At 31.4% G+C, this 16,020-nt stretch overlaps 1 protein-coding gene across 1 annotated transcript in view; it reads right to left on the reverse strand.

Moving 5' to 3' along the window:
• The window catches only part of CSMD3 (CUB and Sushi multiple domains 3), a 1,274,540-nt gene that overhangs the window by 722,209 nt on the left and 536,311 nt on the right, over nt 1-16,020 (reverse strand). Inside the window, exons 8-9 of the mRNA XM_043601622.1 lie at nt 9,269-9,346; nt 1,428-1,515 (exon numbers count right to left, since the gene is read on the reverse strand). Coding sequence (XP_043457557.1) covers nt 1,428-1,515; nt 9,269-9,346 — 166 coding nt within the window. The remainder of the gene's footprint in view (nt 1-1,427; nt 1,516-9,268; nt 9,347-16,020) is intronic.

The following is a 16,020-nucleotide window of genomic DNA, read 5'->3' on the forward strand; positions in this document are numbered from 1 at the left end:
TTTTACTAAATATAATTTATTGTCAAATCAGCTAACATACAGTATATACAGTGTAGTCTTGTATATACTGAGTATACTGTATATACTGTATGTTAGCTGATTTGACAATAAATTATTTTGGGGAGTAGATTCCCATGTTTCATCACTTACATACAACACCCAGGGCTCAACCCAACAAGTGCCCTCCTCAATGCCCATTACCCATTCTCTTCACCCCCCAAGCTCCCTCAACTCTACGTTTGTTCTAAGTTTCTTACGGTTTGCCTCCCTCTATGTTTGAAACTATTTTTTTCTCCTTCCTTTCCCCCATATGTCTCATGGATATTTTGTAAAAATAAGTATTTGTGAATGTTAGTTAAATTATCATTTAATGTTTTACAGGATTTTTGGTATCTTTTATTTATAAAATGCTACAATCAGAGGACTACTAAAATTTCAAGATTTTTAAAAAATATTATTTGATAGTTATGCAAATTAATGTCTACCACAGTATACTACTTTCATTCTCTTGGTTGTTAGTAACTTAATTTTGAATTAGTAAAATAAATACTAATTTTAAGACGGAGATAAAACATATTCATTTATGGGTACTTCTGAAAAATACTTATGTTTATAGAATATTTGCAGGAAGATTTCATAGACAGTACCTTATTTTTTTAAATGTTTATTTATTTTTAATTTTTTTTTTCAACGTTTATTTATTTTTGGGACAGAGAGAGACAGAGCATGAACGGGGGAGGGGCAGAGAGAGAGGGAGACACAGAATCGGAAACAGGCTCCAGGCTCCGAGCCATCAGCCCAGAGCCTGACGTGGGGCTCGAACTCCCGGACCGCGAGATTGTGACCTGGCTGAAGTCGGACGCTTAACCGACTGCGCCACCCAGGCGCCCCATTATTTTTGAGAAAGAAGTAGAAAGAGTGTGTTAGAGTGGGGAGGAAAACAGAGAGAGAAGAGGACAGAGGACCCAGAGTGGTCTCTGCACTGACAGCAGTGAGCCCATTGTGAGGCTTGAACTCACAAACCACGACAGCCTGGCAATACCTCATCTGAAACTCACCAGTATATGTGGTAGGTTCGATTTACATGTTACAGAACAGGAAACTCAGGCAGATAGAATTCAATGACTTACTCAAGATCAGACAGCCATTAAGCAGAATTTGAATTCTAACTCATGTCTTTCAAATCCAAAGCCCATGATTGTTCACTTACTACATGACGAGAAATTAACTGTTTAACTCCAGGAAAGTACCCTAATAAAGTTGGTATGTAATTAGACACTTTAAAGTAATGGAATATTAATAGTAACAAATAAGATCCAGCTACCATTGTTTTCAATCACCCAGTCTTCAACTCCATAGTATTATTCTTTAATTTTAAATTAAACAAACTTCAACAAAATAATGACATAAATAACATAAAATATTACCTAAAATCTGATCCAACTCTCTTCCCATTTTCTGGTTCTCCTGGATCTGGGCATAAATTGGATGCTGTTTTGATACCTCCCTCATTTACTGTAACAACAGAAGAAAACAAAAGAATCAAAACACGTATGAATAGAAAAATCAAGAAAAATATTAATTGAAAAATTTACATAAAACATATTCTTATATTTTAAATAATCACTGTAGTTTATATATATAAATGTGGAATATAAATTTATAACCTAGTAATAAAGACAAAGCATTTTTTCTCTTAGTGAACCTATAAGTTTCATGTTCAACTTCAATGGCATACTATTCTAAATAGTAACACATTAATAGTTAACACTTTATTTTTAATTACTATCAAATTGTGAAGTCTTTGGGAATTCATTCCCAGGGTGTTAGTGCCAGAGTTTCCACTAATTATTGGCAGCAAAGAAGTCACTAACACTTATAATTGTGTCATTTGGGTACCTACTATTTTTAAGTTGCAATAGGAAAATAAGACCCTATGGGAAAAGTTGAAGATTATTAGCACTTCTTATCTGATATATACCAAAGCAGTGTGTCCTGCCAATGTTAAAGTAAAACTATGGTTCTAATTACCAGGCATGTCCCTAAATTATGACATAATGCTGAAAACCAAATAATGGCTTTACCCTCTAGCCATTTACATGATTATGTTTCACTAGCCATCATACACATTCTCAGCACTTTATCCAGAACACTCAATTATTGAAAGATTTCTTAATATTTTCAATGAGTGTGATCACAAGGGGTAACCAAATCCCCAAGACAGATATCTTAATGCAAACAAGTTTTAAACCTGATAGTTTTGAAATATGTGAGTGATATTGTTTCATAAATTCAATCTTGTAATGAACTAGAGAATAACTGCTACTTTGTTCTTTATCAACTTCTCTGCATTTTGAGGAAAGAATAGCACCTGAGTGGAGATTCCACAGAGACAAAAAAGCAAAATTTTACAACGGTTCTCGACCTACGCTGTGGATCCAAACCACTTGTGGACATTTCTTTAGGGATGAAGATGCTTATTTCTACCTTTAGATATGCTAACACAATTACTCTAGGGTAGGACCCTGGGCATCAGTTTTTTCCCTGGTTTGGTTTTCAGTAATCCTTAAGGTGATTCTAATGTAAAGTCAGTGTTGAGACCTACTGGTCTCTGGCATCATTTAGTTCAGATTGATCAATATGTTCAAACTGATTTATCAGATAACAAGATAACTATCAGATAATGTCCCAACAGTCATAGCTCTGGTAAAATTGTCATATTCCCAATTAGATAGAAATTTTCCATTTGTGTCTTTCATTCTGTAAAAATCACTTTCCTAAATATCCCCAGCCAATATCCTTATTGACAACTTTATTACATATTCACTGATCCCTTCAAAATATGTGATAGTTTTACTTTTTTTGGTCTGCTTGCTATTTCATTCCCTTTTACTTTTTTTTTTATCATTCCCTTATTTTTGATCACTCTCTTACTTTAGACGACTCTCTTACTTTCTAGTGGACAAATTCAAAGGCATTGGCCATGGTTCTCTACATTTTATATTTCACTCATGGCTTGAAAAATTACCTCTTTGCTAACAAGTTCCAATACATGGTTTCATCATTTTTTCCCCAAGCTCATTCTTCCTCCTTCAATGATCTCCTAAGTGACTCCACCAAAATATCTAGTGTTACCTCTTGTGCATGCTCAGATCCAATCTAATCACTGATGCTTTTGTACACTCCATTATCATTCACCTCCAATCCACCTTGAGTACTAGAGGAGGACTAAACTTCCTCAAACAGTTTTTATTAATGTTCTAATCTCCTATGATTTGAGATTTCTACTATATCAGTTTTATTTCCCACTAGTCACCAAGATGCTTCCATAACTCAATCCAAAGGTTTCTAAATCATTCTGCAATTTTACTAGTTAGCCATGTTCACCCCATGCTTTATTTATATTTTCTCCAAGTCTCCATGTTTTCCCTTTCTTCCTCCTTAGCTATTAAAATTCTGTCTAGTTTTTAGACTCAGCCCAAGTCCCACTTTTTGCAAAATACAATCCCTAATTTTTCCAGATTATTCTAGTCCTTCAAATTACATAACATCGGAAATTTTATGTTCAGTTTTTAAATTATTTATCGTGTTATAGATTAGTAGTTTCCTATTCCTTAGTCATACATACAAAGAGATTATATACTTGATAAAGATAAGGGGAAAACAATTATTTTAAATATACCCACAATGCCTAGATAGGTGTTAATAACCTCTGAGTAAATATGCCCTAGTAGTTTAATTAACAACAATAGCTGCTGTATTGTTTTCAATGAATCAAGTATTTTCTATTGGAAGCACTCTCTTATCTTAAAATAGCTTTTGAAAAGGTTGGGGTTTATGTTATTTAAAGTGGCTTTTTGACATGGAATAGATATAAAGAAAGGAATGGCATCAACTGGGCTTCCCTACTTTATTACAATCCAATGTATAACACAGATTACAAGTTAATTTAGAAGTGATCTATGAATACATTATTAGAAAATAAAAAATTTTTTAATTCATTTTTACATTTCATCATTATTACCTCAAAATATAAGCCTGTGTTAATATAAATTTAAATAGTAGCTAATGCTTAACAGGGTACTGTGTCAGGAACTATTCTACATCATTTATCAACTCATTTAATATTCACAACAATCTAAAGGGTAGTTACTATTATTACACACTTCCTACAGGTGAGGAAACTATGGCAGGGAGAGGTTAAAAATGTTTCCAAAGTCATATCTGTTAGTTAGTGCCTTAATCTAGGTTTAAACCTTGGCATATTCATTCAAAACTTCTATTGTTAAACCCGAAGCCCTCCATCCTGTCCAGAAATCTCACTAAGGCAAAATGGCATCACTAATTAAATTCAATCCTCTTTACCAAATGTTTTATCTTAAGATGCAGTGCACATACATACTTTTTACCATTTCAGTTAATTAATTCATGTATTTATTTATTTATTTATTTATTTATTTATTTATTTATTTATTCAGTTTATTTGGAAGTATCCTTTAAACCACTGTTTTTGATTATCTGCAATAGGGGAAAGACTTTCCAATTTAAAATGTAAAGATAACGGGAGAGCTTCTGCATGATACATGTATTTAATACTCTTTAAAACATTTAAACTAAAAAATAAAGAACAAAGTGTATAACATCTTATTTCTCTGCAATATAGATATTTCATAATTGCCCACAGCTAGTTATACCAAGACATTCAAATGTAGTAGTTTTTATTCAAAAGTTGCTTTTTCTACATAATGCTATTTAAGCAATTGGACAGATCTGTCCCGTTTACTTCTTTAAATGTGAGCAGTAATTCACAGAATGGTAAGAACAGGAGTGCTCTTTAAGCGTTTAAGTATGGGGCACCTGGGTGGCTCAGTCGGTTGAGCGTCCATCTCTTGATGTCAGCTCAGGTCATGATCTCACGGTTCTTGGGACTGAGCCCCGTGTCAGGCTCTGCACTGAGAGCACTAAGCCTGCTTAGGATTCTCTCTCCCTCTCTCTGTGCCCCTTCCCTGCTCACACTCTTTCTCTCACTCTCTCTCAAATATAAATAAATAAACATTTTTAAATAGTTTAATTACATGGACAGGGTGTTGCCTCTTGAAAAGAGTATCGCTATAGGGAACATTCTTTTTTCTCTGATCTTTAAGGATATTTATTATACCTATTATTATTATTATTATTACTATTATTAATGCAACATGAGTTCTTTGTCACACACAAAAGTGGATAAAAGAGGAGAGGGCAAGTTTTACAGATTAAAAAAAAACAAATGGATTGTAATTTCTCATAATACTGAAGTTATGGGTTTACAGGTTTATATGGGTTCATAAATAGGCTACAGTAATCTTAATTAATTTACCACAATATTCCATGTTTGAACTTAAAAACATAAACTTAGCCAACATAAAATTATAATAGCCAGCATGTCACGAAATATTCTACATCTTTTACATGTATCAACTCATTTACTCTTCCCTACAATCTTTAGGGTAATTTTTTATAAGCAATTTATTTCTGAGATTCTGATTTTATATCACACAGAATTTACTCCAAAAATAAAAACAAATAGATTCTATATAGAAGTTACCTCTATGTCACCTCACACAGCTGGTTACATTGCCACTTTTCTTAGACTCTTTTTTTTTATATTAGATTTTAAAATTTTATTCCACCTTGTAAAATACAGTGTTTTAGATCTTGTTCTGAAATAAACCATCATGGATGTTGACAGAATGTTAGTTTATACTACTATATAACCTACAAAGAGTTGACTCTTAACTCATTTAGCTTCCCAATAAAATGTTGGATCCTTGCCAGCTGAGACTATATTTTATTCACTCTTTTACCTTCTTAGTATAGCATGGTGCTACCTTGGAGAAATAGCTCACACAGAATTGTAGAATGAATAAATAACATGAAATGAATGAAAGTATGGATTTGAAGATAAAATAAAATAATTATACATTATGAGAAGCTTAGAGTCTCTTCATAATTCCATCTTAATACTTTAGAAGAACTAGTAGAAAAGTTAGTAACACTACTAGTTCATTAAGTGCAACATTTTAAAATACAAAAACATGTCTTTACCTTTAAAATTAAAAAAAAATCAATTTGTTTTCCATTTGCCGACAAACCTACCCTTTTGGGTGAAAAAACAAGGGAAACAACAAGGGATGGATAGAGGTTTTGGAGTTTGGATATTAATTTGGAATAAGAATCTAGTTAGCATTTAAACACCCAAATGCTCCCCATGAACACTACTGCCGTTTTCTGAATCTGTTATTAATTTGTTTCTTAGTTAAATTTTAAAGGCACTACTGTGGGAAGACGTGCTTTGGCAATGTGTATAGATCAGTCCTCCTCGCTTATGCTCACTTCTGGCAGTTCCAGTAACAGAATGGACTGTTTAAAAAAAAAAAAAAAAAAACCCATACATACACACAAGCTTTTTTGTTATTTTTTTTCATTTGAAAGGTTTATAGGAGATAAAAATTGTCTCCTTTAAAAATTATTTGGCCCATGGGGCGTCTGGGTGGCTCAGTCGGTTAGGCGTCTGACTTCGGCTCAGGTCATGATCTCACAGCTCATGAGTTGGAGCCCCGCGTCGGGTTCTGTGCTGACAGCTCAGAGCCTGAAGCCTGCTTCTCATTCTGTGTCTCCCTCTCTCTCTGCTCCTCCCCTGCTTGTGCTCTGCCTTTCTCTGTCTCTCAAAAATGAATGAATGTAAAAAAAAAATTTTTAATTATTTGGCCCTTTTTTTTAAATTATTTGGCCCTGTGTTGAATAAATTATATCAGAGAGATGAAGACCCAAATGCTTACTTGTTAACCACTAAATAATAATGACAAAAATTAAAACAATATAATCCTTTTCTATAAACAACCATAGAGAATGTAGTTTTGATATTAGTTAGGAGCTATTTGAAAAAAATGCACTGAAATGAAATGTCATATAATGCTGATGTATTATTTTGTGACTACAAGAAATTGGCAATACATAATTTGTTTTTATTTGATTGTGATTATTTTTAAAAATGTAAAAAATCACAATATTTTTTATCTTTTACATAAAATATAATAGATAAATGCAAGTTATGCTTTAAAATTATGAAATAAATTAACATTTATTGCTTCACGATTAACTTTTTTTTTTCCTCATTAACTTTTCTTCTCCCAATTTTAAAACCAATATTCTTTAAATAAAATATTTTTAAAAGAATTAGGTTTTTTTCTCTGGGGTACCTTGGTGGCGCAGCTGGTCTGGCATCTGACTGGATTTCAGTTCAGGCCATGATCTCATGGTCTGTGGATTGGAGCCCCATGTCAGACTCCACACTGACAGCACAGAGCATGCTTTGAATTCTCTCACCTTCCTTCTCTCTTCCCCTACCCTGTCTGAATTTCCCAGGACATCTGAAAGCTCGGAGTATGCAGCACATAACATTTGTATAGCCAAAAGGAGGAAAGGGTGAACCAGCAGAATTTATAATTCTACTTAGAATTCCAAAACAAATATACTGGCCAAAACATTAGAAAAAAGGTAGTAAACCTACTATTTAAGTCTGCAAAGACTTAACTTTTATTTCATATTGACATGATGAAATTTGGTAGGTCAGAATATTCATCTAATAACTTCTTTCCATTTATATGTCGTATTGTAGGAAAAAATGCCTTTCCAAAATGTTTTTAACAATTAATATATGAAAAATTACTCTAACACTATTTATTTCCCTGAAATGGGTAGATATGTTTTTAACCCCCCAAAATAGAATAAGAAATTATAATTATATAGCTAAATACTTTGTAATAAATTATTTAGTGCTTTGTAAAATGTAATCTAATTTGATCAATGATTTCCTACTTATATCTGCTATTTTTGGCTTAGTATTCTCAAATCTAACAAAATGTAAAATCACATTTTAAAATTATTACACTTTAAAATGTTTGATCACATACAGGCTCTGAGTTTTTTGATAATTGATGTAATTGCTCAAATTCTGTCATTTACCGTTATATATACAAGTCATTAAGCATGAAGATAAAATCCTTTTCTGATATAACCATAATGAACAATCATTGTTAAAGAAATAGCTATAAACTCATTTCATCAGATTAATTGGAACTGAATAAAATAATAATGCTAAAATATATTCCTGTTAAAATATAACATATGCTATTTTAATAATCTTATTAACTATCAATGTATCATTAGAGAAGTCAGATGTGTCATGAATGGTTTCTTTCAAAATTATATATATATATATGTGTGTGTGTGTGTATACACACACACACATATATATATATATATATATATATATGTATGTATGTATGCACGATAAGGTAGAAAATTTTTTCAAACTGCTATTGATTTATAATACAAATCCAAAAAAAATTTTTATAGTAATATATATGATTGTCCTAATTCAGTGATTCTTAATTTGAGATTCAAGGATGAACTTCAGATGATCTATAAATCCATGAATTTTTTTAAGTTTATTTTTATTTATTTTGAGAGAGTGATAGAGAAGCAAGTTGGGGAGGGGCAGAAAGAGAGGAAGAAGGAATCCCAAGCAGTCTCTGCACCCTCCACACAGAGCCTGATGTGGGGCTAGAGCTCGCCAACTGTGAGATCATGACCTGAGCTGAAGTCAAAAGCCCAACTCTTAAGTGACTGAGCCACCTAGCCACCCCTAAATCTCCGAATGTTAAGCAAAATTGTGTATAAGGCAACACATAAATAAGTGTATTTCAGGCCACCTTGTTATTTTCAAGAGAAAGCAAAAGTTAATTCTATAGTCAACTAATTAATTTACAAAAGAGTTGACTTAAAGGGTGTGGATAACTTAATTTAAATTGAGGATATATTTTTCTCTTAAATGAAAAATTACCATTAAAAGAAATTTTTTCCCTAGAAAAATAATTATGTCAAACAAAAATCCTTATAAGAAATCACCAATTTAAAAACTTTCACTATTTTTTTTTTAATCTCACATCCTAGAATTACAAAACTAGAATGCTATCAACATACTAGCTCAAAGAATTTTTTTACATCTGAAACAGCGCCAGCTTGGGAGCTCCCCACATCAATCCATTAACTCAATACACATTTAAATACAAGAAAATATTGAATAATAATCATGCATGTTATATAGGTATTAATGCAGTTAATTTGGTAAATACACAAACATTTTAAAAGAACACACACAAACAACACAGACACCACAAACTTCACTCTTGCACTAGAGAAAGTAACAAAAAAGGAGTACACTCACAGATAGAAAACTTGTTGCTGTTGTCTTTCCCTGGAAACAATTTAAATCCTCTAGATTTAAAATCTATGGCCTTTTTCACTAGTTAAGAAAACAAACAAAAACATGTATCAGGATATACAATTTTAAAATAAAATTCAAGTTAACAAATTTTGTTAGCATTGAATTATCCAAGTTAAAGAAACTGCTTTCTTAAGCCTGACATAGGGTACCCAGAAGAAAAAAAAAAAAAAAAAAAGAAAATACAGCAATATAATCACTGAGTAGTAAAATACCAAGCAGTACAGAAAGAGTTTAAGTGTTCTATAGGGAAAATCCTGGATATATGGGTAGATAGGTTTTTAAATACTATGCAAGTTTTTATAGGAGAGCAAAATACTACCAGTTTATTATAACTTCAATCCATCAAATTTTATGGAAAAATTAAACTAGGAAAATAAAAATACTGAGATATTATAAAAGTTTGAAAGATTTAATGAACTTGGTTCTTAAACTAATATATTTTTTAGGTAATTTAGCTTAAGTGGAATATTAGGATACATTTAAGAAAATGGTATAATTGAAAAAACTTAAAATATATTATAGTATTTCTGCCAATAACCATTTTCTTTCATAATCATTGCCTTAACATTATGATTGATGCCCATCCACAATCTATAAAATTTATAAATGTGAACTAGCTCTATTTGGAGTTCATCTGAAATATTGCTATTGTTTTTGATATTATGATATTGAAAGCCAATATCATAGGGGGCTGGTATATTTCCTGTTTATTGTACTAAAATAGACATGACTAGATTTACTTAAAAGATAAATTCAATGAAGTAACTGATATATTTTAAAAACATTTTTTCAAGTATTTTGAATGAAGGAAAAGAAATATTAGTCTTTTAAGAATAAATTACTAGATTCACTATAGTTTCTATGTACTTTTTAAGTCATAAACAATGACACCAAGTGAAATAAAGGAAATCTATTTAATTGAAACCCCACCCGTGAAAAAAAAGTTATGCAACCTGATCTAATATTTAAATATCAATTCTTTAAAAAAAACAGCATGAATAAGAATGCAAGGTATATATTTAACTTCTTCAATTATAATTTAGAAATTTTTACATATTGCTTTTTATAAGATTTATAGGCTAGGGATTATTACATCAGGCAACTAGGTTTTGTTCATGCCATGGATTGAAAAGAAGGAAAACTGACTTTTGTTAGATGGTTTAAAACAACCATTTCACAAATTCTTATCTGCTATTTTACCCACTTAGCTCAAATCATGAGTATTTTATTGGTTTTGAAACATTTTAAGGTGATTTATTTCCTCAAAATTAGAAAGGTAGAGATAGGGTCTGATGAGTTACTGGAATATATAGTTATGGACTATCTATACACACTGTTATAAAAAATAAAGAAATGGCCAGTAAAGCAAGATTTGAGACCTGATTCTTAGCAAATTATTAGTTGTGTGATTTTGGACAAGAATCTTTTTACCTCAGTCTCTTCTCTTAAAATAAGAAGCTAGGGGTAGATGACAGCTCAGCCATTTGACAGTTCTGAGATTCTTATCAGAAAAAAGAAATAACCACCTCTCTCTCTCAAATCGTGCTTCTGTTGTAATTCTTTTCTACACCTCCATCCCCATGGTGAGCCAGAGGTTAATTCTACTGGAGTATTCAACTGCTCTAAATTTAGCTCTCCCACTTGTGAATTTTCCTGTTTTCTTAAAATTCTTCTTAATAAAATGGGCATTTTGTGTTTTGAGGCATATTTCTGGATAATCCCAATCCAAACACGAATTGTAAGTAGGAATTCTAACTCTACCTTCCTCTGCACTATAACATTTGACTTCAACAACTGCAGTTGAGTCTGAAGATTTCATGAGAATTTTCACACAAAATCTGGAATTCTTTGAGAAATAAAGATAAATATATGAAACAATTGTAAACCCAGAGGCGAAAATTGAAGACAGTTCAGAGGATGAAAAAAGATCACTTCTATAACGTGTAACTGGGACTGAAGAACTTTGAAAACTACAGTGGTAGAGTGTGTGTGTGTTTGTGTGTGTGTGTGTGTGTGTGTGTGTGTGTGTGTGTGTGTGTGTGAAGGTTTATGAGGGGTGCTTAAGGTGATTATTCGGTTGGGTGAAGTCAGGAAAAATGTGTATCTAAGAAAGCATCACCTCAGACCAAGGAGTTCTAGTTTTCTGGTTCTAAGGGGACCTAGCTTTATTACTATTTAAAAAAAAACAACAACAACAACTCATTTTTCATTTTAAATTGAAGAAAACAGTCCATCTTTTAAAAACATATTACAATGTAATACAGATGCAGAAGATGGAAGGCCAGGAGAATATCCGTTTTAGAAGAAAAAAAGAATGGAAAATAACAGAAAATTTAAACCCACCAAAAAAATTTAAAGTTAAACAGCAAACACATACTTTGTTTTTTTTTATGATTTCAAGAATATAATATATATATCACTTTATAAATAAACTGAAAGGACAAATATTTCAAGTACCAACTGCAAAAACCCTCTTCTAAATTATATATTGATGAAATGTTAAATCTCAAGTATATGCCATAAAATGTGCATTTTATTATGCATTCCCAGGTATATGTATGAAATAATAACATACTATTAAGCAATGAGTGCTTCTAAGTAAATACAACTTATCATGAAATTGACCTGATCTTTTCAACAGGTGTATTTCAGGAATGAGCACTTAAAATTTATTTTATCATAGAGATATATTAAAATATGTTGTGGGCTTTTATGCAAGTTAAGAAAATGTTAAATTATGGCACGTTGTTTGTGGCCATTCCTTTCACTGTACTCTGAGCTTCTCAAAGACTGAAACGTGGAACTTCTATGAGTGTGTGATTGAATGAATACCTGCAGTGTTGCCAATCCTGGCTCATTTAACCAAAGACATTTTGTCGAGAGTATTTCTTTTATTAATCATAAATGAGAAGGGGGAAAGTGAAAAATGAATGAATATTCAAGTAGAAGTATTTTCATGTATAAAGCTATGTTTAAATCCATAATAACTATGTATGTTCTAATACTTTTATTAAAAATGTCATTAAATGCAAGACATGTAGACATGTGCACAAATATCTATTTCCTTTGTTTTCTTCTGTCTTCACATGCTAAGCAATTTTTGGTCATTTTTATTTATTGCTTGTTTGGTTTGACTTAAGCATAATGGAAATATTCTAAAATATAAACAAACTCTGGCAGAAAGGAAGATATTAGGGCAACAATCAAATTCACTTTTTTTTTAAGTTGTAAGCTCTGAACACAAGAAAAATCATTTTGTGTGTCTGTAAATCTTTGTTATATAAACCACTGTAGGGGATTAACACTGCAGTATTTTTAAGATCTATTCTTGTTCTATCATCTTCAAAATCAATCTGAATTCTAAAATGCATTTTAAAAATTACCTAAAAATGGTGATTGATGTTTCTTAAAAGTCATGTAACGTCCATGTTAATCAGCTGAAGTTACTTATTTGAAATTATTTCATTAATTTAGATTTCAATGCCTATTATTAACATTAACCATATATACACATACATGGATAAAGAATTTGATTTTGTTCAAACATTAATGTGTGTGTGTGTGTGTACGTGTTGTGTGCGTGCGCGCGCGCGTGCGTGTTTGGAACATGCCTATGACTTTACTTTTATGTTAGAGAATCTTTACTAGTGTAAACTGAGAACATGTGGTATTACTAGCAGAAAATCAATTGGAAGGTAGTAGATTTCATGCTGGTGCCGGTGTTTAATGTTAGAAAATTCACCATATCACACAGATGTGATAGAGGGAATTCAACCATTAGTTGGAGGTTTGGAAAAGATGATCTTTAACTGTTCTGTCACTATGCTTCTAAAACTTACAATCATAAAACATCTCCTGGCCTCAAATTTCTTAATTGAAAATTAACAAACTCCTCATTACATAATCTCAAAAGTCATATACCTATAATTTTATAACCATATTTTAAAATTATATTTCATTGCTACATATAGACAACATGCAATTTTGCAGAACTTTTTTACCTTTGAAAAAGAAAAAACAGACATTTTTAGTATTATGGAGAACAGTTTTTCATTGGAAAAATCTATTCTAGATTTCTATGGGATTCTAGTAAAACAACAATTGCATTACTTATTAAGTGTTATCTTTCATTTTCTACCGAGGTTATATTCTAACACAATAATAAAAATGAAACAATGCAATATTGTTTATTATTGTAAACATCCAAATTTGTAGCGTTTATTTTGATAATAATTTATCTTGCAAGTGTCAGTAGCTGTATTATAAATTGATGATTAAGTCAGATTACAATGCTTCCAAAAAGTAAAGCACTCTTTTGAGAAAGTAAGGTATTTTTATCTTATTGATTTGGTGGGGTGGGGGTGGAGGGAAGGCGGAGTTACTTTTGCTTCATCTTAACTTTTCAAATGTACGATAATACATCTGCTTTTGTTCTGTGTTTGATATCATGGTTTCTATGCGGGGTATAAAATTTTAATTCTTTATCTTGAATTAATTACAATCCTATTTTTATCTTTACACTCAATAAATAAACTACACTAATAAAATTCCTTTGGGTTTTATTTTGGTTATTAAGGGGTGCCTGGTTATTAAGGGTCCATCACACATCCGACTTTGGCTCAGGTCATGATCTCTTGGTTCATGGATTCAAGCCCTATGGTGGGCTCTGTGCTGACAGCTCAGAGCCTGGAGCCTACTTCAAATTCTTAGTCTCCTCTCTCTGCCCCTCCCCTGCTCTCTCGCAAAAATAAATAAAAACATTTAAAAACACCCTAATATGTATGGGGTGTCTGATTTAGAGAATATAGCACATATCACTATTGAGAGTAGATTCATTTCCATCAGTACTAAGAAATATAACCAATCATCGGCTAGGAATTTAATCACAGATCAACTGAACGTTAAAGAATGGTGTGTTATTTGTGGCATTTCTCCCATGCGGCTAGGTGTTGGGAGACCTGTGTTCTAGTCCCAAAACACAGGGGACAAGTGGTTTAACTTCTCTATTCATTTTTAAGAGATTCATTCATTTATCTAGGTGAAGAATTTGGACCAAAGGGAGAAGGAAAGACTGATGTATTCTCAATTCTATCCCCAAATTCAAAATATATTCAGAGATTATACAAGTACTAAACTACGTTAAGAGAATACATTGTTTAAAAGTGAATGGTGGCTCCATGCAACATTGAAATTTAACACCTTTTTTTCTAAATCCTCTAATGTCAACTTATTTAGCATGACGGCTGCTAATTGGTCATTCCTTCCACTTTATCCTTGGAAGAAGAAAGATGGGGACACTATACTGACACCAGGTAGTATTCTTGCAGTGTCTCCTTTACCATCTTTCATGTAAGACTTACCAGTGGATACAAATTTCTGCAAAAATAATTTTGCATGATAAATATTTCTATAGGAATTAGAGGTATTTTGCAATTAGGTCATGTTTCTGGATTATACACTATAAAGGCATAATAGAAAATTCAGCAACATATTAGTAAGTTGTTTATGAATCTTTGTAAAAAGGATTTTACTTCACAATAATTTAAAAGAAGAGAAATAATACTGGCCACCACTTGATGAAAAGGCAGTGATGTAACTGTGTTCAAACGCACTTAAAAACTCATTTATAGAGACTTATGTATTAAGCATATGCAAGATTCAAACTATTCTCAAATTTAAAGTGATGGATCTGGATTAAATTTAGTAAGAAACTATATATATATATATATATATATATATATATATATATATATATATATATATAGTAAATCTATAAATCTACCATATTATCCCTTTTAAAATTACTAGGAATAAATATGGTTCAGACACTCCAATTTTCTAAATCCCTAAACTTTGATTTTTGCTACTCCGCTAACTTATGGCTAGCACTTTATCCTGCATATAAAGTGTATAAATATAAATTTATGTGTTGCCCAATTTTTAGTTGAAAGAAAATTTACAATTATATATTGTACCACTATGCTTAAATTCTACAACAAATTGCAAGTATTGGAACATAGCAAGAGTTTAACAAATGTTAGTTATTTTTATTATTGTTATTGCCAGTTATAATGCTAAGAACTAATCAGTTTCAGAGGCTAATACAATTGGGGCTGCAATATTCTTAAAAAATAAATAAATAACTATTCTGTGTTATGTCTTTTTCACTGTATGGACATGGTAGGTACATATGTTTAAGTTAAATCATCTACTTTCCCTGGATTTCTAACTTAAATTGTTAGTTGTGTATCTCCCTACATCCTTTAACCAAAAGAGTAAATTTAATAAAAAATATATGGACACATCCCTAGATATATGATCATACTCGTTTTTATAAACACAGGTATACTAATTCAGCATATTTAAGGCATCCTTGTGACAGGCCCATTTCATTTTCACTTTTACAAAAAAAAAAAAAGATTCTTAAGCTATAAGTCTAAAAGTTTTAATGAGATCAACCTAGACCTTAGATATTTGAAATCTTATTTTTCAATCATTTCAGATTGAGAAAAAAAGTGTAATTTTTTTTTAGTTGGAAAATTAAACAGAGTGCCCAGAGTGGAAAAGACACATCGTACTTTATAAAAGCAATTTGCTAATTTTCACAGGTCTTCTGACTTAAATTAGTTTTGTTGCTTTTTACTTGATACACTGGATGGACTAAATAATTGGTTGAAGAAAATGACACAACT

This window comes from Prionailurus bengalensis, chromosome F2 (genome assembly GCF_016509475.1).
Source record: "Prionailurus bengalensis isolate Pbe53 chromosome F2, Fcat_Pben_1.1_paternal_pri, whole genome shotgun sequence".
NCBI lineage: Eukaryota > Metazoa > Chordata > Mammalia > Carnivora > Felidae > Prionailurus > Prionailurus bengalensis.